The sequence below is a fragment of the Opisthocomus hoazin genome, chromosome 6 (genome assembly GCF_030867145.1).
Source record: "Opisthocomus hoazin isolate bOpiHoa1 chromosome 6, bOpiHoa1.hap1, whole genome shotgun sequence".
In the NCBI taxonomy this organism is placed as follows: domain Eukaryota; kingdom Metazoa; phylum Chordata; class Aves; order Opisthocomiformes; family Opisthocomidae; genus Opisthocomus; species Opisthocomus hoazin.
The window spans coordinates 19,904,302-19,928,741 of NC_134419.1; the positions used below are offsets into that span (position 1 = coordinate 19,904,302).

General features: G+C 39.9%; 2 protein-coding genes across 2 annotated transcripts; both read left to right on the forward strand.

Annotated features, from left to right (window-relative positions):
• Window positions 1–2,402: 2,402 nt before the first annotated feature.
• On the forward strand, window positions 2,403–10,115 carry LOC104335447 (retinol dehydrogenase 8). The gene is made up of 6 exons (XM_009941179.2): window positions 2,403–2,617; window positions 3,760–3,921; window positions 5,151–5,330; window positions 6,412–6,505; window positions 8,207–8,390; window positions 9,295–10,115. Exons 1-6 carry the CDS (start codon window positions 2,443–2,445, stop codon window positions 9,526–9,528), a joined length of 1,029 nt encoding a protein of 342 aa, XP_009939481.2. The 5' UTR covers window positions 2,403–2,442; the 3' UTR covers window positions 9,529–10,115.
• Window positions 10,116–11,659: 1,544 nt separating this feature from the next.
• On the forward strand, window positions 11,660–23,212 carry DR1 (down-regulator of transcription 1). The gene is made up of 3 exons (XM_075424929.1): window positions 11,660–12,317; window positions 17,635–17,798; window positions 21,060–23,212. The coding sequence occupies exons 1-3, from the start codon at window positions 12,098–12,100 to the stop codon at window positions 21,204–21,206; spliced, it is 531 nt and encodes a 176-aa protein (XP_075281044.1). The 5' UTR covers window positions 11,660–12,097; the 3' UTR covers window positions 21,207–23,212.
• Window positions 23,213–24,440: the final 1,228 nt, after the last annotated feature.

Consider the following 24,440-nt stretch of genomic DNA (forward strand, 5'->3'; position numbering starts at 1 on the left):
TTATGCAAACATGTTGCACAAATGCAACCGTTCTACAAAACCAGGCACGCATTTTGCTACCATTGTCAAAGTCAAGATACACTCATTTAAGCTATTTCTGCAGTTTCAGATTATTTATTTTGCTATTATGAAAATTATATTGTAGCAAATGAATAATGTTTACTTACAGAAATAAATGTATTGTGTGTTTTAAATCAAGCTATTTGTTTCTCTACATAAAGGTAAATGAAAAACATTAGAATTAGGTTGACAAGTGTAGTAATTGAAAAATATTACACTACTTCAATTTTTTTCCTCTTTAGGGAGATCAGTTTGCCTTCAGGCTAGAAATCGATGCATCAGATTTCAGGCTTTTTTTTTTTTAAGCAAAGAAACATGCAAGCCATTCAAACCAGGATTTCAAGTGGACAATATAACTGATCTGTAATTACAGTTGCATCATAACACTAGTGGAATTCCACTAGCGTAGTGTTGCATAACGCCTCACTTGCTCCTCCTGCGTGCACTAAATATAAATGTGCATGAGCAGCAAAAGCAATTTGTGTAATAATCTGAATCAGCTAAATAGCATTTGTGCTGAAATTGTGTATCGGGATACTAACTTCTCTGGTAAAACTGCGTCAAACCTGATAAATAAGTAGAATCATCATTACATTTTCTCTTTAACTTTAGGTGCTGTCTTGCTGTGCTGTTGTTTGCCTGAGATGTTGATGATTCTATTTGTTATACTGTTCAAGTGTATTTGTTTCGGAAAGGAGGGACCTTTTTTTTCCTAACTTCATAATTTCTGTTAGATGTTTCTGTGGAGTCCTGCTTTTCTTGAGTTATTAACAAATTCACATCTATGCAGACTGGGGGTGTTGGTTGACCAGAAGCTCAACATGACCCAGCAATGTGTGCTCGCAGCCCAGAAAGCCAACCATATCCTGGGCTGCATCAAAAGCAGCGTGGCCAGCACGTCGAGGGAGGGGATTGTGCCCCTCTACTCCACTCTGGTGAGGGCCCCCCCCCCCCCCCCGCAGTACTGTGTGCTGGGGCTGCTCAGCCTGGAGAAGAGAAGGCTCCAGGGAGAACTTATTGCGGCCTTTCAGTACTTAAGGAGCTTATAAGAAAGATGGGGACAAACTTTTTAGCAGGGCCTGTTGTAACAGGACAAGGGGGGATTGGTTTAAACTAACAGAGAGTAGATTTAGACAGGATATAAGGAAGGAATTTTTTACAATGAGGATGGTGAAACACTGGCACAGGTTGCCCAGAGAGCTGGTTGATGTCCCATCCCTGGAAACATTCAAGATCAGGTTGGAGCCTGCTCTGGCTGAAGATGTCCCTGCTTGCTGCAGGGGGGTTGGACTAGATGACCTTTAAAGGTCCCTTCCAACCCAAGCTATTCTATGATTCTATGAAATCCTGGAATGCAAAGTTCATTCTTCTGAACGGCTTTGCATTAACATGGGGTTATTGAATCTTTTTTCTGTGTATAATGGCATTGCAATTAGCTGAATGCTGTTCAGAAGGCTAATTGCTTATTAAGGTGATTCTTTTTTGTCACTCAGGATGGGTTATAAGTTTCACAAGAGACTGATTTTCTTTCTGAATGTAGTATGCCTACAGTTACTGTATGTTAAATGCAAATTGCACCCAATTGCCAGTCCAAATGTCCCTTTTCTTTATTCAGGGTGTATATGCAAAGTTGGAATATTTTCTCCAAAACTAAAACTGAGTCAGACATCATGCTAGTTCTGTTTATTTTTTTTTTCAACTTGTCAACTGGAGAATAGAAAGCATTCAGAGAGGTTTCAGTGTTAGCAAGGACATAGTGAAGCTGGTCTGTTCAGCGTCTTCCTGGCTGTTCTCCATTGCCGGCCCGCTTGCTTACTTTCTCTGTTCTTGGTTGGCAACAGTGCCAAAAAGAAATGTGAGGAACCTGTCTAAACAACTTGTCTCTTTCCAAATCCCCATCCCATTTTTCAATTTACTTTTTCTGTAAAGCCTGTTAGGACTCTTATAATAGTAAGGCATCAGGGAAGAAATCCATTTGTCATTTTGCTGCAGAAGAATGAGGAGGGTGCTGTAAGTGTAGGAAGTCTGAACATTTAGCAGAGAGATACAATTTTAGGTGCAGTTTACTTTCCATAGACGTGAGTGGAGGACTTGACGCTACAGACTGGTTGTAATTGTGGTAAGGCTTTTCCTGCCAGTAGTATGCAAACTGGTTATTCCACTATTAAAAAAAAAAATTCCATGTACCTTACGTCTCATTTTAAAAATTAATCAAATTTTGTATTAAGTATAGTCCATGTTGATAATGCAGATTATAAGCTCATGAGGAGCATCTGCTTCTGCTTTTTGTGTAGTTGGAGATTATCCCTTAATCATGCAGGGGCCAGGTGTGCATTTTCAGATTTGTTGACTCAGGAAAGCTGGAGATGGAATTAAAGGCGAATGACATTATACTGTAGCTACATTCAGGTTGTTGCTCCTCTGAACAAGACCTCTTGCTTGAACCACCCAGTGAAAAGAATGGCAAGAAGAAATGTTCTCATTACAGGTTGCTCCTCAGGAATCGGACTGGCTTTAGCTGTAAAAATGGCAAAAGATGAACAGAAAAGATTTAAAGGTAACAAGGTATCTGTTGTTTATCTTTATAAAAAGATACTCTTCAAGGCAGTGCTTTTTTTTTTCCCTCTGTGATGTAGCAGGTGATTGTATTGTTTGGTGACTTGTTTCGTGTTAGTTTCCTCCCTCCTACTGTCAAGAGAATACAACACAGTGAAAATATACTGCTTTCTGTAAGCAGATGATATTTCGGTGCCTGTATTGAAGCTAAACAGCTATTTAAACTGAATAGTTTACAAAAAAAACTGACCTCCGAATAGTAGTATAAAAACAAATAGCTGAAAATGTCTGTAGTATGCTACCTTGGATATACATTCACAGTTGTAGTTAGCTTTGCTTCTGGCTACTAAAATCTTTGCTGAATGAAACATACAGGCCCATTTGAGGACCACAAAAATGAATTTAGGAAACAGTTCTTAAATTTGCAATTTTTTCCTCCATCCCTGTGTAGGCATAAGAGGGTGAACAAAGGGGCTAGGATTTTTCTTTCTGCTGCAGAATGGGATGTTTGCTATGATTGAAAATGGATGGCGAGGTGAATACAGCAGTCTGTGGTAATTCAGTTTCTCACACTTACAGTATTTTACTGCTAACTGACTGGACGCAAATTCATAGTTTTCTGGGTAATTCGGCCACAATAATGATAAACTAATTTCTGTTTTGAGAAGTAGCTTGCAAAAATGTCTACTTTGCCACCAAAGGAAGCATCTGTCTTCCACTTTTTAATAAGATTATGGTTGTTCTGCTGAACATGTTGACACTGACTTCAAAAAAAGAAAAGGTAATCTGGAATCTAAAATTAGGTTTTAGGTACCTAAAAATGATTCAGTGGCATAACTTGATAACCATTATTTAAAGTTTTGGTGATAATATGACAATATTATCTTCACACACTGCATGTTCTTCATTGTGCCTAGTGGTTTAATTCTCCTTTTTAGTTTCTTGAAGATTTCAGAACCAGACTCTGGGAAATCAGTGACAATATATGTTGAAAATAGATTCTTTCTACTTTAAGTTTTTGTCTGGGTTCTATTACTGATATTTAAGATACGGATGTAAAAGTAATATTCTTTAATAGTTCTCAGTAGGACTGCCACAGAAAAGGCTTTATTTCTGACAACTGATGCTGCTGGTGTGTTGCAGTGTATGCCACAATGCGGAATCTGGCCAAGAAGGAGCCACTCGAGGAAGCTGCAGGTCGCAGGCTGGGCAAAACCCTCGAAATTAAACAACTGGATGTCTGTGATGAACAGTCTATTAAAACTTGTGTGAATAGTATCCCTGACAGAAGGATTGATGTCCTAGGCAAGTACGGGATGCGTATACTACGAACAGATACCAGTTTTTTATTTAACATCATATCAAATACCCTGGAGAAGTTTCATTACTGTATTTTTAAAATGATCAAAGTAATAATAATTATATAGTATATTCTGTTCAAGATTCTTAAGGCTTCGTGCAGACATGAGTCGATTAAATCTCACCATGCTTCTATGATGTAGGGAAGCTTAGAAGAAACATGATCACAAAGAAGGGTGATCATAAGATGATACAGTTTTTAGTAAATGTGAGAAGAGAACTTTTGCCTAAAGACTTTCTGCCCTATCGATGAAGCATAGCCCTGTTTACAATGAAGGCAACAGCCTTCTGTACTAAGAAAGCAACAACATTTGGGAATTAGCAACTAAAAGAACAAATGCAAAGAAAGTAAGGGTGTTTTCATTTTGTGTTGAGAATTGCAATTGTACTTTACAAATCATTCAACAAGAAGTGTTTTCATACTGTTTTGCTAAAAATAAATATTTATTTCTTACTAAGATGGAAATTGCTCACACCATCAACTATTAAATCTTCTCTAACAGAAAATTATGGGCCTGCCTTTATTTTGATTAATTAAAGCACTGCTTAACAAGCTGCTTCTGCAAACTGTATTATACTCTAATTTGACATACTAGTTGTAGTGCAGAATGCCAGTTCTATCAATCAGTCCCCACTTATAAATATCCAGCAGGAGAATAAAAATCAATGGAAGTGTGTGTTTTGGGGTTGTTTTTGTTTTGTTTTTTTTTCTTGAAGATATGAATGTTAACAAAACAAAAAGCAGACCAGAATATGGCCTGGTCTATCACCTTTTGGAATAAATTAAAGACTTCTGTTCATTCCTATGGGTACTGACTGTATTGACTCTAATTCTTAATACTGCATTATAAACAAATATAGATAATTCTCGGCTCATTTTCCTGTAATCCTTTTATAATTTAAAGGACTAATCAGAAATAAATTAGTTAAAATGAAAAATATCCGATAATTGAAATTGGATTAAAAGCATAAATAAAAATTTTTTAAAAAATGAAATGTCAAGTGTGTTTGCAAGGCATTAGTGACAGAATAACATCTTTTAATCCTTTCTTTAAGGATTATTTAAGGATCATTTAATCCTTAATCCTCAGTTTACTTTCAAATGCTTTCCTGTAAAGATTGCAAGTTAATATTGATGGAGGTTATTGCTCACTGTTGTCTTCCATTTTGTGCAGTTAGCAATGCTGGAATGGGGCTCATTGGACCTATTGAATGTCAGACCATCGACGAAATGAAAACTGTGATGGATACCAACTTCTTTGGACTGGTTCGACTCCTGAAGGAGATTTTGCCTGACATGAAGAGGAGAAAGAGCGGGCATATAGTTATAATAAGCAGTGTTATGGGAATACAAGGCAAAGTTGTTTTTTTGTGTTTTTGTTTGTTTGAACTAAGAGTTCAGTATTCAAAATCTAAAGCTTACACCTTTTTATCTTGAAAAAAAACCCCAAAGTACAAGCTTGTATATCTATTGTGCTTTGTAATGCAGAAGTTCCAACTATAGAAAGTACAGCACTTAGACCTGATGATTTTTTTGCATGTAGGTAGTATGTTACTACACAACTACTCTCAAAACATTTTAAGAGCACAACCGGCAAAGTGAATTTTTTTTTTTTTAGAGTTTTAACTCAAACTCTATTTATTTATGAATTTTTAAAATTACTATCTGGAAAACAAGGCTTAGCATTACTTTTCTCTTTCCTATTGGAAAACGTTATGGGGACAGGCAAACATGCTTAACTACACTCTGCACAATAATGGAATAAAATTCAATCATGTCTTGGACAATTGTACCACCTTTTTGTAAAGTTTCTCCTCTCAGAGTCTAATTTTAGCAAGAGATAATGATGCTCCTACTCTAGTGTTCCATCTGGTCTAGCTGTATATGTTGCAATTATTACAACAGTGGCATTGATCTTACCTGGATTATTCTGGTGAGCAAGGGTCCTAAGTCAAACTGCAAGAGCTGTTACTGTTTAATACAGTACTTACCATCCACCTAAATGGATCGATGCAGTGCTTTTTGTAAATCACTTGGATGCAAGCTGGATCTCTTGCATAATCATATCTCCTGCATTGCACTCAGCTTCTGTATTCATCTATAGCCTGTTAAAGTCTTGCTGATAAATAATGCAGATGGTATTGTATGTACAGACGCTTTCATATCTTACACTACAAAATATTTAGTATCATCCAAAGAGATCACAGCATCAGCTAGAGGGATGAAAAGCATTAGTCAAGCATCCTTTCCTAGAATGAGCAATTTAGAGAACAAATGCAAAAAATCGCTATTTAGATTCAGTATACACAGGGATTTTTCTAATGTTTTCCCAGCAAGACTGTAGAAATTTTTGGAAAATACAGGAGTTATTAAAACTAAACTGTTTGGATGTTGAATACAGTCACATTCTCAGGATGTTTTGTTTGCACCATCAGGTATCTTATTTAATGATGTTTATGCTGCATCTAAGTTTGCTGTGGAAGGATTCTGTGAAAGTTTAGCTATACAAGCACTCAAGTTCAAACTGCAGTAAGTATTGATCCACTGGTATAGGTTGTATTTTAGATAGTTTTAAATATATTCGGAGCTAGCAAACAATTTTTTAAAGCTAGCTGCTATCTAGGAGAAACAGATTGAGGAACCCATAGAAATCGTACATCACAAAAGGCATAGAAATGTCCACATTCTTCACACTACATAAGCAAATAAAAAGATCTAGATGCTAAAATAAGGATGTTCTCTTGAACAGTGAAAGGCTGTTTAACTTCAGAAAAAATACAGTTTATGTAACACTTCTGAACACAGACTCTTGTACAATATTGTAGGAATAAAATGATAATATTAAGCTGTAATGTTTTCCTTTAGAAAGGATAACAAACTTCTTAAGCAATTCACAGATAAAAAAGTTCAAGGGCTTGTCATAGAGAGGGCACAAATGGAAATCCATCAGAATGGAACATAGGGTGAGATACCTATAATGACAGCAGGGGGGAGGAGAGTGAGAAGAATGGGGTATACTATTAATGTTTAAGACAATATTTAGGAGAATGGTCCTGTTCGATGTGTATGGGACTTCAGGGTTTGATTTGTCACATGTGTATTCACATTTGTGTAATTCTGCTACTATTCTTTGTATGAAGTCCGACAATTGTTAAATATCCATTGCACCTCTGTATGCCTCAGCATTTAGCCCTTGTGCTGTGGGAGAAGAGACACAGCTGTCACGGGATTTTGGAGACAAAGCGGCATCCAAACTGTGATTTTTTGCATAAAGTTTGGAGGGATTTAAAACAAATACATTGCAATGATACACAGGATATACCAGAATTCATAATAAGATACAGCAAAAAGGAGGTTAAAAAAAAATAACTAGAATGGGAAAGTTCAAGGTCCAGAGTGATGCAAGAGAAAAGGCTTTAATTCCAGCAGCAGCTGGAATTCTGCTGTCAAGGTCAATAGCTTGATTTAGTTCTAAAGAACAGCCTGATCAGAACTCAAGTCTCGGAAAAGGTCCCACCCCAAAGAGTGTTTTGATAAACATAGCAGCTGGGAGTAGTTACTGCCTGAGAAAGAACTAGTAAAGAACTGACCAGTAACTGTATTTCAGTTATTTGCTATAATATACTACTGAGCAAAATAAATTTTTCCAGATTTGGCAGCAGCCAAAATCTGTCCACCTGCAGCAAAATTATCTCTGTTATATTGTATTCTAATATCGTGGAGGGATTTTGAACTGTGTAACACTGACAGCTTGATAAAGAAAATCCACATTTGGGTAATTTCCCCCCCCCCCCATTCAGCTACTTCTAGTATTATCATGGGAAAGCTATAGCAAAGAAATCTATGTAGGATTTTGTCCAGAATTAATGAATTTTGTTATCATCCTGTAATTATTTTTCTTAAAATTTGATAAGTTCTTGTGGATAAATCATCCTGAGATTCCACAGCTGCAAGACAGCAGGTAACAACTGCTCTCACTTCTGCCATGAACTAAGTTACCGCACTTCCCTGACATTCAAGCTACGCAGATTCCCACTACTGCACACGGATGGGTAGGAGCATGAGAGCAATAACGTGCTATGGATCGCCTTTACAGAATGTACTGTTTAGTATTGCTGGTTAATGTGTACTCACAGCGCAACTCCTCAACATCCTTTTCTGAGAAGGACGGAGAGGTGTATTTCCCATGGAGGACAGTCAATAACCAGTATCTCTTCGCTTTTTGAACAGGTTGAGTTTAATTGAACCAGGCCCAGTGGTTACAGAGTTTGAAAGAAAAGTGTTTGAAGATGGAATGAAAATGGATCTTTCAGCTGCAGATGAGGAAACAGCTGAGATGTTTACTAATATTTACCTTAAAAATTACAAACAAATTTTCCAGAGCCTGGGACAAAGTGCTGAAGATGTTGCAGAGGTAACTCATCAACAATTCTCCATTTTCAGGGTTTTTTTCAGTTTTTCTCCCCCCCCCTTGTAATTTACAAATGCACTTGTTGGTTGGTGGGTTTTTTGGTAGAAGCATTAAATTCTAAACTGAATTTAATTTGAAGATTTAAAAAATATTTTTAAAAGATCAACAGCATCTTGAGAGTTTTAAACAAAAACCTTTAGAATCTTAAAGGAATGTTATATTTTATTAATATATATATTTATATATATAAAGGAATGTTACTTATATATTGTCTGGTGAAGTGTGAACATTCTGCAGTGTCACCATACTTCTACACAGGCTCCCACCATGGGTTAAAGCTGCTCTCCCCTCCATCTCACTGGTAACCCCTCCGGTAGCGTGAAGTTCACTCAGCTACCCCAGAGCATCAAGGCACAATGGAAGATATGTGGATGTAGTTTCTGGTGCTTGGGACTTCCTGCAGGAACAGAAGTTTAGGCAAGCTGTGGAAGGGGACAATAATTTTAGGTGCTTACTGCTAGTAACTTCAGTGTCAGCTGAAGGTTCCCAGATCCTGCTGCAAAATGCACTGTTCTGGTCCTTTCCCAGTGAACTGTAAAAGAAAGGATCTACCCATTATGGGCATATAGGCATAATTTTGGAGGACTATTCAGGATATTTAAGTGTAAGATGCTATCACCATGGTATAGATAAACAGAAATAGGTCAAAGAATAAACAACTACTTCTTGTGGCCTTAAAAATATTTTAAGAAAAATTTCTAATGAAATTCTAATAAAACTACATTTAAGGTCTTAGATAATTCTAGCACTTTATTCTTCCACTTTATCTCTGCTTAACTAAAAACTAGGTTTTACTTTATTATTTTGGTAAAGGTTCATTAACAATTCTGTTTCTCATTATTGACAGCATACAGTAAAGATAATTCTTGCAGAAAATCCACCTTTTCGCCATCAGACCAACACCTTGTATACTCCGATGACAACTCTGAAATACGCAGATCCAAATGGAGATCTGCCCATTGACATATTTTACAAAATGGTTTTTCATCATGACAAAATCTTCAGTGCAAGTCTTAACTTCATCAAATTGCTAAGGTGGAGAAGTAGAAAGAGCTTTGACCTGGGAAAACCCTCACAATGAGATTATATAGTGCAAATTGGAATTACTCGTTGTAGCTACTGATAACGCAGTATGTTATTCAAATGCCTTTGCTCTGTAATTGTGAAAAGGCATTCAAGATGTTTATCTGAGCTTAGCTAAGATATTCAGCTCAATGCATTTATCTTGAACTGTACAGTTTGCAGAACCTTGAAATGAAAATCCTCTAACTATAGGTATATTCTGTTTAGCGTTTGCTTTTTAGAGAGATCTGTTTTCATGGGAACATGAACAATGACTGAAACTTGCATATTCGGTATTAACCTGATCCCTTTCACTTATTAGAATATAATACATACGGAGATGTGTACTGTATGTAAATTATTTAATTCTTAATATAAGTAAGAAAAATTGTCTTTTTACTTATTGGAATAGAATTAGTATACTAATCCCTCAATCACCATAGCATTTTCATTTTCAGAAATCAGGTGTATTTACCAGTAACATAAGCAAAAGTCTCATCAATCTAGAGTATTTATTATTCATATATATAATATTCTGAATGCTTCCTTTATGTGCAGTGGTTACTGGCATATTACACATAGTGGACAATAAAACATTTTTTAAAAGCAACTCAAAATAACTGCTATCTGGGTAGTATTTTTTGCAAAAACAATAAAATATTATCAGTAGGAAGTAATCTAAATCTACTTGATACCTTCTGTGCCTTGCGTGGCTGCAGCTGAGCCACACGCTCCCCTTTTCCAAGCCATCCTAATAAGTACTTATTTATAAACCAAAATACTAGCACAAGAAGGTTTTTCCCTCTCTTTCTCTCACCCTAGTCCTACAAGTCAGCTGAGGCTAAGCAGGGGGCCCGGGTTTAAGCGCTGTCCCTGCATGGCCTTCTTGCTCTCTGACCTCCAGCCTTGCCTGGGCACTGCCCCGGACTGAGATGAAGGCCCAGTGCTTTGGGCTTCCAGGCTGCAGTTTCTCAGCATGTTCCAGCAGCAGTCCTGGTTTCACCTGGAGCTCACTGGGGATACAGGATTCCTTCAGTACTTTCTCACCAAGCCCAAATCTAACTCTGTGCTGAGACTCGCAATGGCCCTGCCCTGCCTCTTGCCAAAGGCTAGCTCAGAGGAGCCAAGCAGCAGCCCGCATGCAGGCAGCTCCAGCAGATACCACGCACTCTGGGTAACGCATGGCTTAATTTGCAGTCATGGCCCTTTGGTGGGGCCCAAGGTGCGGGGCCCTCCCCAGCTCTGCAGGCAGGGAGGACAGCGCCCGCAGCAACCCCTGCACGCAGCTGGAGACCTCATCTGTGCTCCACTCGTAACTCGCACCTCCCTCTCCAAAATGCCAGGCTGGTGCCTGCGCCCCAACACCAGTGCGTGGATGGGGCAGAGGTGGGAACAGCAGGCAGGCTGCAGGTGACAGAGGAGTGCTGCTGGGGCCGAGGGGAGCGCGACACTCTCCCCTCTGCCTCCCCGCGGTGCAGCCAGAGCGAGCCTGTCGCCGTCTGCCGAGGGCCAGGGTTCAGCGCAGGGCTCGGCTTGCACGGAGCCGTCCGCAGCAGAGCAGGGCCTGCCAGCGGAGAGGGCCACGGCCGGAGCATCTCGGCGCGGCTCAGGTGCGGCTGTCCCTGGCCGGCAGCTCGGGGCTGGGTCGCTTTACCCCGCGCTTCTCCTTCGCAGCACACCGCAGCGCGGAGCTACCGGGGCCGTAGGTGTCAACGGGCCTTCCACAAATGCCGCTGCGGCTCGCTTAGTTCTGCTTCCTGCAATCCTTCCGCTACTGCCTGTGGAGAGGACGGCAGCAGGAAGCGCAGCTCCAGAGATGGATCCCGAGTAAACCCCGCCGCGGCTGCCACTCGTGCGTCTACGGCGGATGAGGACCCGAGCAGGGGCCGCTCGGCCCGCGTCGGGAACGAGCCTGCCGCGGGTGCAGCCCCCCCGCCGCTGCAGAAACGGGGGCGAAGGCCGGCCGGGGCCAGAGGCGGCCCCCCCGCCGGCGCCAGGGCGGAGGACGCACCCGGTCACCTCACACGCCCCGCCTCGCCGCCCCCCGCGCATGGCGCCGCCTCACGGCCCGCGCGCCGCCAGCACTTCCGGCGCTCCCCGGCCCGGGGGGTGGGGTTGTCCAGGCGGCGGAAGCGTGTCCCGGCTTCCGGCGGAAGCGACGTTCTTCGCAGGTCGAGCCCGTAGTGGGACCGTTTCCGCCTGGCGGCCGCCCTCACCGTGAGGCCAGACGCTGCCGCCGCCGGGGGAGGAGGGCGCGGAGCCGAGCCGTGCCGCGCGCGGGTGATTTGGCGGCTCATCTCCCCTCAGGCTGTTCATAAGGCGGCGGCGCCGGCGCCCGGAGGATGTGGCGGAGGCGGCAGTGGCAGGCGCCGCGGCCGAGGGAGCCCTGAGCCCGAGCAGCGCTTCCCGGCCCCGCGCACCGGCGGCCCGGGCCGCTCGCCCAGCGCCCCCCGCCCCCGCAGCGTCGCCTCCCGCGGCACCGCCCGCCCCTCGCCGGCTCCCCGCGCGCTGGAGCCCCGCGCGGGTGCTGAGGGGGAGCCCGTGAGCGCGGGAGCCGAGCGCCTCTCGGGGCGCCCGCGGCAGCCAGGATGGCCTCGTCGTCGGGCAACGACGACGACCTCACCATCCCGCGGGCTGCCATCAACAAGATGATCAAAGAAACGCTCCCCAACGTCCGCGTGGCAAACGACGCGCGGGAGCTGGTGGTGAACTGCTGCACCGAATTCATCCACCTCATCTCCTCCGAGGCCAACGAGATCTGCAACAAGTCGGAGAAGAAGACCATCTCCCCGGAGCACGTCATACAAGGTGGGCTCCCGCCGCCGGTCCCCGCGCGGCTCCTTCCGCCGCGGCCTCTGGTCGCTGCGCCGGAGACAAAAGGCGGAGGTCGCCTCAGGGTGCGGAGGAGAGGTGCGTGTGGTCCGATCGTCAGCCGCGTTGCGGGAGGGCTGGCTTTGTGTGGCGAGAGCGGCTGCCGGCCGTGCTCGGGACCAGCCCTCGTCCTGTGGTCCGGAGAGGTCGGTGATGCTCCGAGTGGAGTCACCGAATCCGTTCGTCTTTCGTACCTGTGAAACGAGCTCTGCTTTTTCCAGGGGTTATGCAGATTGCTGTTACAGCGTGCTTTAAGACCCTGAACTTAGCCAACCACACATCTTTTGTCAGTCTCTAGTGAGAAAGTCCATGCCTGTCTGGGGCCCGGGCTGTAATCCGGAGTTGCCCTGTCTGGATCCTGTAAAGAGTGAAATATTCCTCTAGGGCTATCATTGGACTCTCGTTGTTTGAAACTAATTATTTTTATCTGTTGTAGAAAGCGCTTAAATATGACCTGTGCCCTTGCACACCTTTGCAAATACACCTTTGTGGTGTATTTCCACTTCCCCTTGCTTGAATACAAGAGGAGGCTCCCTCTGCCTGTCCTTTGCTTTTATTTAAATTCTGCCACAAGTGGGGAGTTTCCTTGCCTCATCCTTAAGTCTGTGACAGGTGTCTTTTGTCAGGAATTATTCACTTTGCTGATTAAGCAAAGGTTGTTGATACCAGTGTCATCTGTAAACAAATTTATAGCAATAATAGTGAAGGAGTACTTTATTCTTCTGTCTGATAGAAATATTAACAGAATCATTTGCAGTAGAGCTATTTTCAGGACTCTTATGGTATCAAGTTAGTTTAAAAAATGTTACTTTTTTTGGTAATGATTCCCTGTTTGAAACAAAACAAAAAAATCTGATTCTTGTGGATTCTATCGACTTGCTCACCAGAAGAATTTCAAGTACTTGGCTAGATTATGAATAGCAAAAGAAAATATATAGCATGTGGGAGCTTTACTATTAAATAAATGTAAATCTGGAAGTTTAGCAAGGCAGCTCCATCACAGAAGCTCAGAATGTAAGGAGTAAAACTTGTGTTTGCACATGGAAGCATACTTTGGGTATGATGCTTCTAAGTACATTGATAGTTTCTTCAGGTGACCACCAAAACATTTGAGTGCAGCTCTTAACACAGGAATAGACATGATCTTTAAGGTTGAGAACAATAAAGGATTCATGTATGAAATTATTTTTTTGTCTTTTAGTGGTGTTCCTTAGAAAAGAATTCATCTGTTGCTGCCCTGGGGTTAGTCTGGGTTTTTTGGAAAACAGACTGAAAACAAAATTGTGTGTGTGTATACACACATACGTGTGCATATCATCAGCAGGTGGTCCCAAGCCTGGTATTTTGCTGGTTCTATGTCTTCTTGTTACCAGATTTTAGAGTTAGGAAAAATTATTTTCAAATTAGATGTGTACTTTGTAGTCAGATATGGCTAATGAGAACTTCGGACATGTATCCACTTTAGTAATGCTCCGGAGATGGAAAGAGTTTTTCTTGGGTTTTCTGCTGTCCTTATCCTTAGGGACGTGTATGTGTTATTAGCTTCTTCCAGATGCTGGTCAGTTGGCAGATGATTCCTCTGTGAGGTATGAAGGTTTAGATCACTAATTTTGAATAGAGTGGTTATGTGTGTATGGGCATAGCATTTCAGCATTTTCACAGAATCACAGAATGGTAAGGATGGATTTTTGTCCATCTTCATGCAGTCTAGATACTGGCTGTGTTGACTGCCTTTTAATGTAGCTCCATGACAACGATGCTAACAAATTCAGTAATTAAAATATGTTTGTTGTGATCGCACAGATATCTTGTTCCTTTTAAATCTTAAACCAGTTCATTTAGAAGTAAAATGAGTCCAATAGCCATCGCATCACCCCTGGTCCAGTCTAAACACAGGCTGCTGCGAAGAGCAATCTTTTTGTACCCCGCCTAGCACTGGATCTCCCAAGTGCTGATCCAACTGACCCCATCGCTTTTTGAGAATCTAGGGGGGAGCACAGTTTTCTGTCAGATGAGTTTGCTGATCTGACTGTTCCTGAGAACAAGAAGTTGCTAGACTGGGAGCGAGGAGCAGGAAGGGTATTTCACTGGGGAGGAGAAAAGGGGAAGAGACGCTCTGCAGTTGGTGACACCCTGCCATTGGACTGTGTTGGAGGTAACGTGAAACTGCACTTCGTTGCTATACTTAAGTGTTTGGCAGCAGTGCTGCTTGAGACACCCTTCCTTTGCTGCATATTATTAAAATGATTGTGTGGCCACGTGCTGAGCTGGAACTCATTGCTACTGCTGCTGGGTTATGTTGCGGATAGATGAAGTTCCTGCCGTGTTTCATTGTGTGGTAGCACAAATGCTTGACTGGCACAGTGCTGTCAACAGCATAGGGAAAGGAAAGCAAAGGCTTCTTGCATCCATGAAAGATCTGATTTGATAGATGTACTCAGACTATGCTAAGCACTCACTGGCGGCAATAAAACACAAAGCCGCTTCCCTGGAGAGTACCCAAAGGCATCAAGGCTACGTAATAGTCGTAAGTGGAGATAGTCTCCACGCTTATTGTGAATCCCACTGTTAGGAATCCAGTTGCGAGTCTGAGACTAACAAGTAAATGAATTTCCTTCCACCTTGGAACAGAACATAGCCTCATTTGATAGTTAAGCAAGTCGTGACAAAGCAGGCTCTTTATGAGAAATTAAACTTCCATTGAATTGTGAAAATGGTGACATGTTAAATCACCATTTTTATTAAGTTGATTACTGTGACTACTTCATCTACATAGAACTGTTGTGCAGTAAGGCAGGCTGTGGATGGATGGCAAATCCTCTAACTTCTTTTGATGCGCTGTTAGGATATTGACAGTGTTTACGTTAGTGTTTAATATTAAAAAAACCCCAAGCAACTGTTAATGTTTGGGATTTTACTTCAGAAGTTACTTTTTGTGGAAAGGAACATAAAAAGTTAAAAATGTCAAATAGGAATGACCTTATTGTATAAAAGATAAATGTAGAACTAATTATGCTTGACTGATTAATCAGAGATCTGCAACAACATGTAGTCTTTAAGAGTAGGAGGAAACTGGGAAAAGGATCGTTATGATTTTGTGTCTGTAGTTATGAGAAGCTGCCCCCCCAACCCCTTGAAGATGGTGTGTCTTGGGATTCAGTTGTTTATATTTGATGTGATCATTCTAACCTCAGTAAGATACAGAATTTCCGGCAGTCTGGGTAGATATGTAGATTTCAGACTCCAGAAATGGAAAGACTCTGAATGTTGGTGGAACAGTAGCTCTGCTAGAGTAGTAATTACTTGTCTCACATTTTAGCACCATGCTGGTATAAAGGGATTCATATTCCTTCCATGCCTGTGTTCTGTAAAGCCTTGGATGTGTTTCAAGAAGATTTTAGGCTCCTCACTACAAGAAGGACATTGAGGTGCTGGAGCATGTCCAGAGAAGGGCAACGAGGCTGGTGAGGGCTTAGAGAACAAGTCTTATGAGGAGTGGCTGAGGGAGCTGGGGCTGTTTATTCTGGAGAGGAGGAGGCTGAGGGGGGACCTTATTGCTCTCTACAACTACCTGAAAGGAGGTTGTAGTGAGGTGGATGTTGGTCCCTTCTCCCAAGCAACCAGCAATAGGATGAGAGGCAATGGCCTCAAGCTGCATCAGGGGAGGTTTAGATTGGATATTAGGAAAAATTTCTTTACAGAAAGAGTGGTCAGACATTGGAACAGGCTGCCCAGTGATGGGGTTGAGTCCCCATCCCTGGAAGTGTTTAAAAAAACGTGTAGATGTGGCACTTTGGGATATGGTTTAGTAGACATGGTGGTGTTGGGTCGACGGCTGGACTTGATGATCTTAGAGGTCTTTTCCAACCTATGATTCTATGATTTGTCGAACGTTATCTATTAAGGGAAAGGTAGTCCTGCATGGCTAGACAGCTGCACTGCACTGCCTTACTCATGACACTGTGTACATTGTCTGCTTGAGTACAGCTTGGAAGCTGAAAACTTACAGAATGCCTTTGGGTTATTGTTTAGGTGTATGATACAATGGCATGCTGCCTTAATTATGGGTAGGAAAAGGTTGCTTGCAAAATTAATGTTAGAATACAGTGTGCATTAGAGTAACTAAGAGCTTGTTTATAACAAGTTGTTGATGTTTGCTGTTGTGCAGTTTTTTAGTGCTATTTTCTTGAACAGCTTGTGATATAATGTATATCTTCCTTGGTTTCAACCTTAAAAGTATCATTCCATAAGGAAACCTCAGATTTGTTTTATTAAACTGAGACTTATTTCTACTATAATTGGTGTTTATGTAATATTTCTAGCATATTCTGTAATGGGTTCCACTTTGGGGGTGTGTATGTGTGGAGACACACTGTAGTAAATGGTGAATCAGGAAACAGTGTGCCTTTTGTGACATGTTCTACCTGTTTTTTTTATAATACTTCCTGTTACTTTTGCATTCTTTAAAAAAATATTGTTGCAGGATATAGGTGCATTTCAGACGTCTTTGGGTGGATAGAAGTGCAGGATTTTACTTTCTGAATACATCTTCACATAGAGATGAAGAAAAGGGTTTCTGTTGAGAAATAAAACAATAAGGTCATACGTAATTTTATATAACTTTATATCTGTGAACTATGCATTTTTAGCTTCTTGGCACTTGATATGTGAATTTAGATATTGAGACAAAAGCTGAAATTCATATGTCTAAGGTAATATTAATTATTTCTGTCTTAATGAAAGATCTGTGATCATTTCACATGCATCATTTTTGCTCTGTTATAGGTTGCTAATTTACCTTCTAGTGAAGCCTTGTAATACAGCTGGAAAGACAGAATCCCTGAGAGACTGAAGGTTAACAATGCAGATAGGAATGACTTCTTAGTTGTATAAATTCTGCTTGATTCTGATATGTATAAAATGGGCGAAAGATGTATTTTGAAGAATAATGCCTGTCTCCAGCGAAATGTATCTGAAAGCCCTGAATCCTCTGCAAGTGCAGACTTCTTGGGTTGTATTTGATAAACTTTACTTTTTGTAGCCTGAAAACATGCACTCTTAAATGGCACAGGAGAATAGGCAGGGAAAATAGCTGTCAGATGTTCTTATGAACACAGAATTTCATCACCAGATGAAAGAAGTGATCAAACTTTTCATTGTTTGTTTTTTTTAATTAAATCTTTTGAATAAACAAATTGATATCTATTATATAAAGCTTCGTAAAAGATGAACAATGTGTTTTCTTTCTTTCTAGCACTAGAAAGTTTGGGGTTTGGCTCCTATATCAGTGAAGTAAAAGAAGTCTTACAAGAATGCAAAACAGTAGCACTAAAGAGAAGAAAGGCCAGTTCACGCTTGGAGAACCTCGGCATTCCGGAAGAGGAGCTTCTAAGGCAGCAACAGGAATTATTTGCGAAAGTAAGTGAAGCAATCCTTGTACTGATGAGGTTGGAATAATTAATGCTGCAGATCTAGTGTGATAAACAACTAGAAGTGACCTCAAGAAGTGACCCTTTCCTTGTGAATTCCTGTGGCATCCAAGATGCTGCCGGCCTTGGCCTGTTTGAATTGGGGAAAGTACAGTCAACAAACAAGATGCTGCTACTTGTGAATTCTGTGATTTGACATGCAGGATTGCACATACAAACAAATCTAGATTTAAAAAGCATGGGGTTTTGCTGCCACTTAGGTATTTCCATTCTATTGTAGAGAATACATTAAGAGTTACTTGACTGAGGAAATGAAAGAATGCCAGCTGATGTTCTAGGAAATTACCAGTTTCGATGCATTAAAAAGTGAAAATATCTTTTCTATTTCTGGCCATCAGTGCACAAATGTTATTTCTGAGGCTTTGAAAGAAACATGTAATCATTGAAAATTTCCAGTTTGTCCTTTCTCATCTTCTTTTACTCTTGGCAAGACTCATAGAGTGACTTCATGCATAAATTTTTAAAGAGGCAATTCAGGCATAGGACAAGTATTTACCTGCAAATACTGTGCGTGCATACACTCACTCTATCCCCCCCTTTCCCCTTCATCCTAGCCTTCTCCTCTCCTAGCTTTCCCAGATAGTTTGTGAACATCTCTAAGTTTAAATGACTAGAAGCCAATTTTATTTATTAATCTTTCTATACCATCTTGGTCTCTACTGTTCTCTTAGTTTGACAAGATGACTATTCTCTAAACTCAGTGATGTGAAAATTATCTTGGATTTCTCTTTCTTCTTATGCAGGGCATCAGTCTTACTTTCTCAGCTTGCTTACTTGGAATACCTTCTGTGAAAATGCTTGTTCAGCTATGTGTTATCATGTCTGATTACTGTGACCTTCTCTCCCCTTCGCTATACTTGTATCTTGCTGAAATAATTAATAACTGTTGTTTTTCATATTACAACATGCCAACTATTTTAGTCCTAATTGCATGATGAATTTTAAGGCATTTAAAATTCATCATGCCACGTAGCTATTACCAAGATGCATGCAGTGAACCTAGTTGTGATAAATTAAAGTGTGCCTAACTTCTTTTTGAGTGTACTAACATTAGAAAGACCAATATGACTGCTTCTGGATTAAGGGTGACATTTACAAGTCGTAGTCAGTTTTATACCTATTTTTTACTTAATATTTTGTTCAAATAACTTAGCATGGTGTACGCAATAAAAAAGCAGCAAAGTTAAGGTGTGTTAAGGGAGTACTAGCTCCTGAGTAACATTTAAAAAAAAAAAAGATGAAACCATCGCCACTTTATGTAAGCCACACTTAATCTAAGGAATGACCCCTTTAGGGATGTTCTTTTTGAATTCTATAATACTGTGTCTTAATGTCTAAATTAAGGCAATATGTGCAAGTTTGACAAGATTGTAGGAATGATTTTTAAGAAGTCTTTGGTAATATGGAAGATCTTTCCTTAGATTTAAAGATGGCAGTCTCATTTTTCAAAAATACTAGTTGTGATATGCTGTTGGAGGTACTGTAATTACTCTTAAAAATAGTTATGTAAGCACATGTTCAGGTTTTTTGTGCTAATCTTGTTAATATTCTAGAGCATGACACTAATGTTGACTTCTTTCTGTAGTTTTAAAATACTTGCCTGTTAATGTTACAAATGTTTGATGCCTGTAGCTTGGGTGTTTGTGAATATTTGAAGTCAGTGGAATGGCTTATCCTGATGTTCATGCGTGTTTGTAAGTTTCTGTGCAAGATGAGGGCCTTAACAAACCTTTTTAAGGCTTCTTCACTGAAGTTCGTCTGTGCAATCAATGAGTTAAGTTTACCAGGTGCTTATGAAGCTTAGTCAGTACAACTCAATGGAATTTTTCTTTTTTTTATTTCTGAAATGGCTAAGTGATATTGTTATAAATAGGGCAGTGAGAGTAGGCACTGCCAAAACGATCCATCCAGTGTGAAGTGCTGAGCCTCTGGTTCCTGGTGCATGCATGTTTACTGCACACTCAGTGAGGAGATAAACTTCATTGTAGCAGGGTTGGTAGGGAGCCCTATTGTTATCTTGTGTGTGGCAAATATTTATGCCTCTTGTATGTGTACAGATGCTGCTGTCTTCCTTTCTTTAAAACTTCACATCTTAAATTGTTTTGCAACTCTTGTAACTTCACTACTGCTTGAAGTTTGAAGTACTGAAGAGTCTTCATTGAGAAGAGATTTCTACCTCCATAAAATTATTTTCTTTTAATGCTAGAACAGACTGAGGAAATGTGACACTTCTTAAAAGAAGACTCCCATTTTTTCACTTCACTACGTAGATGAACTGGCATCTTGAAGTTTGTGAAACTGTAAAATTTGTTGATGCTTTGGAAAAAAATAGGAAAATTCAGTGAGTGCAATGCTATTAGAAAGGAAATAATTACAGTATTAGTGATGACTTGTAAAAGTAGAAAAGTAAAGAAGCAGGATTTTTAGTTTTAAGAATTTTTTCTTAATGTTCTCTCAAAATAGAAATTGAAGTTTTAACTTCAACACAATTGACTAGTATACTGTTGGAATCAATAGTAGTTGCTGCAGAACGAATGAAAACTCTGGATAGAAAAATGAGAGGTCACCAGTTGAACTATTTGAAATGTTTTTTTTAGAATGTCTTGTGCCTTTCGGTAAAGGACTGTAGCAAAGCCATCCTCAGTCTGCATACCCGAATTTGAGAAGACCTTATATTGTTCTGTTTTCCAAAGATTACTTAGCAAAGTAAGGTAATGGCTTTCTTTGGTTTTGTGTGTCTTTGTGGTACAATTGGACGATTTCATAATTGCAAGTTTTAGTATTTGTCATCAACAAAGCAGGGCTGTTCTCATCTCTGAACTGTGGTTAAATGTTAAGATTCCTTGAAATTGAAGCCTAGAATTACCATTGCTTTGCCTCACTTAATTTTTCCGTTTGGAAGTGGTTCAGCACAATCCTTACAATGGAACTTAAGTACGCTAGCTCCTGCCTTTTGTTTTTGTAACTGTAAATCCTCCAAATGGTTGACCCCTTCAGAAGAAGAGAGAATACAGCTAAACATCTTGGTACGAATAATTCAGGTGCTTCCTGATGTGTTTTTATATGTACAATTAATAAAAGTTATACAAAAGGAATCTGCAGGTGCAGATAAAACTGGTTTTAAAGGTAAGGTGCTCTAGAGATTCTTCACAAGTATGTACGGCCTTAACAATTAAATTCATGTCTTTAGGCTAGACAACAGCAAGCAGAACTGGCGCAGCAGGAATGGCTACAGATGCAACAAGCAGCTCAACAGGCACAGCTTGCTGCTGCCTCAGCCAGTGCATCCAATCAGGCAGGATCCTCTCAGGATGAAGATGATGAAGATGATATCTGAAATTCACCAGCTGAGTTTGTCTTTAAGAAATATTTTTCCTGCACAATGAAAACAGTGAAATGAGTGCTTACCTGTAAGTTTGTATGCATCATGGACTGGGAATTGGTATTCTAGGGGTGTCTGCTGTTGTGTGCTGTACATGTATAAACTGTCTTTTTTTGAACTCTTGAAGATTTAAGGTTCAGTATCATATCAACTTTGGATTTTTAATGGTGTATATGGAAATTTTAGATAGCAGTGCGTCATTTATTTGATCAATAAACAGTGTTACAATAAACAACACGTTTATAAAATATAGTGAGATTTATACAAAAAAGCTCTAAATCTACATTTGCATTTCTTCCCTTTTAACTAAACTATAAAATCTTACTTAGAATTTTTAATTGTTTTTTGGGGGAGTGGTACAGTAGACATAATCTGTTAATGGGAAAAAAGCAGAGTTCAGCATAGTAGAGTCTGAATTCTTGGTTCTTTTTAAAATGAGGATGTATATGGCAATAAATATTATATATGCTCAAATACCACACTTGTTAAAATTTGACAATGATACGTTTTCACCAAGCTAGGAAAAGGTATGTTTAATAGGAGTTGTACAAATTAAGTCATTTCCTTGTATAGGGGCGAAAAAAATAAACCCATGGTTTTATTATGACATCCTTCGACAGTCCTAACTGAATATTTCACTTCAAAGACTGCCTGGTTTGAAGAACTAACTCTTCAGTTATTTCACTCCAGTTTAATGTTAACTGTTGTTGCTGGTATTTCGTAGTCCAGATCTATTCATACTGTTGAAATATAAATCTGGAACTTGATGAAACAGAATTGTTTTAATTCCACTGATGTAACTGGGAATGGTTAAGTATTGAAGCCTAAGAAAGCAAAAGCAGAAGCTAAGATCATGCTTGCCATAAAAGAGGGAATTTATTTAACCTTGATTAGTCATTGTTGTCAGCATAATGCTAACATTCTCCAGAACAGATTGCCACTGAATTGCTAAGATACCTGGTTGAAAGATAACATTTTCCTCATTCAGATTAGTTCCTAGGTAAGTCCAGGTTTTTGATAAACTATTTCCCAAGAGTGATCAGCAATACGTGGAACAGAAATGAGGTAGTAGTCCTTTTGATAGTTGATTTGAATATTCTGTTGATTAATGGATGAGCAGCTGTTCTTTGTGTTGAAATAAAGCACAGTAGTGTCCATTGCTGAGTTTTAATGTGTTACTTGAAGTAATACTGGCATATCTTCTGGTACACTAATCTGAGCAGACTAGAAAAGCCACTTGCATGCTGCTGTAGATGATTCCATAGTTCTCTAACAACGTGGATTGTTTAATTAACTTACGTCCTCAGCAAGTTGCGCTAGTTCAAATTCTTGAGGAGGGCTGCAGCAGTTTGTTTACACAAGAATGCAAACAGAAAATGGTGTGCCCATTTTTACATAAAGATCTGAAAAAGGTACCATTGGCATGTGTTCAGATCTGTCACATAGTGACTTTTGATTTAAATTGAGATACATTAAGTTGCATATTGAATAAATGTGAACACTTCCTTAAATGCATTAATGCAGTGAAAACTCAGAAGAATCTTTGTTTGAATGTTTAAGTTTGAAAAAGAAAAACAAAACAAAAAAACCTCTCATGGATACTCTATGAACTATGTTAGGCAAGGTTTGACCGAGGAAGTGGTTTTCTGTAAAGGTTTAAGTACCAAAGGTAGAAAATCTAGTCTAGTGATACGATGTTAATGTGCAGTGTTGGCTTTTCTAATTTGTACTGTAACACCTTCACACTTTCTATTTTAAATGAGTCTTTTTCTTTTAAATAATATTAGGTATATTTTCACACCTTTATTTTCTGATGCAGAATTCAGGTTAACATTTTACTGCATCTGGTATGTGTGGTGTAGTATGTTTGGATCTTTGTGACCTTTCTTTTGGACATTCTTGTGCTTTTTCATATGCTGTATTCTTCAAGCAATAAAATTCTGATGTGTTTTTATAAAATTGCTTTTATATTTAATGGTCTGTCGTCTTCATTGCATTTATAAAGAAAAAAGTTAAGGCTGCTTGAACTCTGCTGTTATTTTGACCCACTGAACACTTCTTGTGACCAAAGTCTTTGCAACCTGAGTGGTGTTGGATGGCATTGCTGTTCACTGGGATTGTTAATGCTTGCAAACAAATTTTTGGGGTTGACCTGCTCTCTCTCTTCTTGGGAATTGCGTTTTGTGTACATACATTTTTATAACCTGACCTTCTTAACTTGAAAAGTTGGACAAAACCCCTGTAGATCAGGTATAACCTACTGAAATACATCCAGTTTAACAAAGTGAAAGACAACAGGCAGAGGCTGGGGAAATAATACATGTTAGTCTCCAATATAATTAATTTCAGGTAGATAGTCTTGTTTAGAGACTACTTCACTTATTCAGCCATTCCACCTCAAGTATGGAAAGTAAACTCTGGCAGTTGCAGGGGGCGAGTCTTCACTGATCTTTCAACAAACTAAGAATTTTGTATTGCTTTCCTATTGTGCTTTCATGTACTAGCTGTTCAGTGAAGACAAGGGATTTCTCAATTTGTGGTAGCACTGATTTTTTGGCACACCAGATACATGTAGTGTAAAGTTTGGTTAGTGAACTGTATTGTTACTTTGTCTCAGAAGAAACGTGTATAAGGATGTGTCTGTTTCTTAAATATTGAGTTGATGAGATTATCTGTGCATTTTCCATAATTATTGACAGTTTGTTTCAGAGTGCTTTCATTTCACTAATTGACTGTCTTGCGAAATCTTTCTTTTCTGTTACTTTTAATAAAGCATATGTCTGATTGACATTGTGGATAATGAACATAGTTGTATTTACTGCACTGAGGTACTTCTAAAGGAAGTGTCTTAAGGATTGTATATACTTAAAGGGGTGTTTGAATTTCACTAAAAAGTGGCTAGTTGAGTTTGATATTGAAAGACTGAAAAGGAATTTCTGCAAGAATGGACAAAGTCTTCGACAGCCACAATGATAAGTGGTGCTTTTCAGATTTTTTAGAAGTACCTCCGTTAAGGAGGACTGTGTAATAATGCCTGTGTTGATCTTTTCATAATTTTGAAACAGCGCCAAGTCAAGGGCATAAAGTGACTTAATGATCACTGTGGAACAGCAAAACCCATGCTCTGAAATATACACCTCATTTTAGTCTCCCAGTGTTGGTTTGTGATTTTGTGTAAACAATGCACAA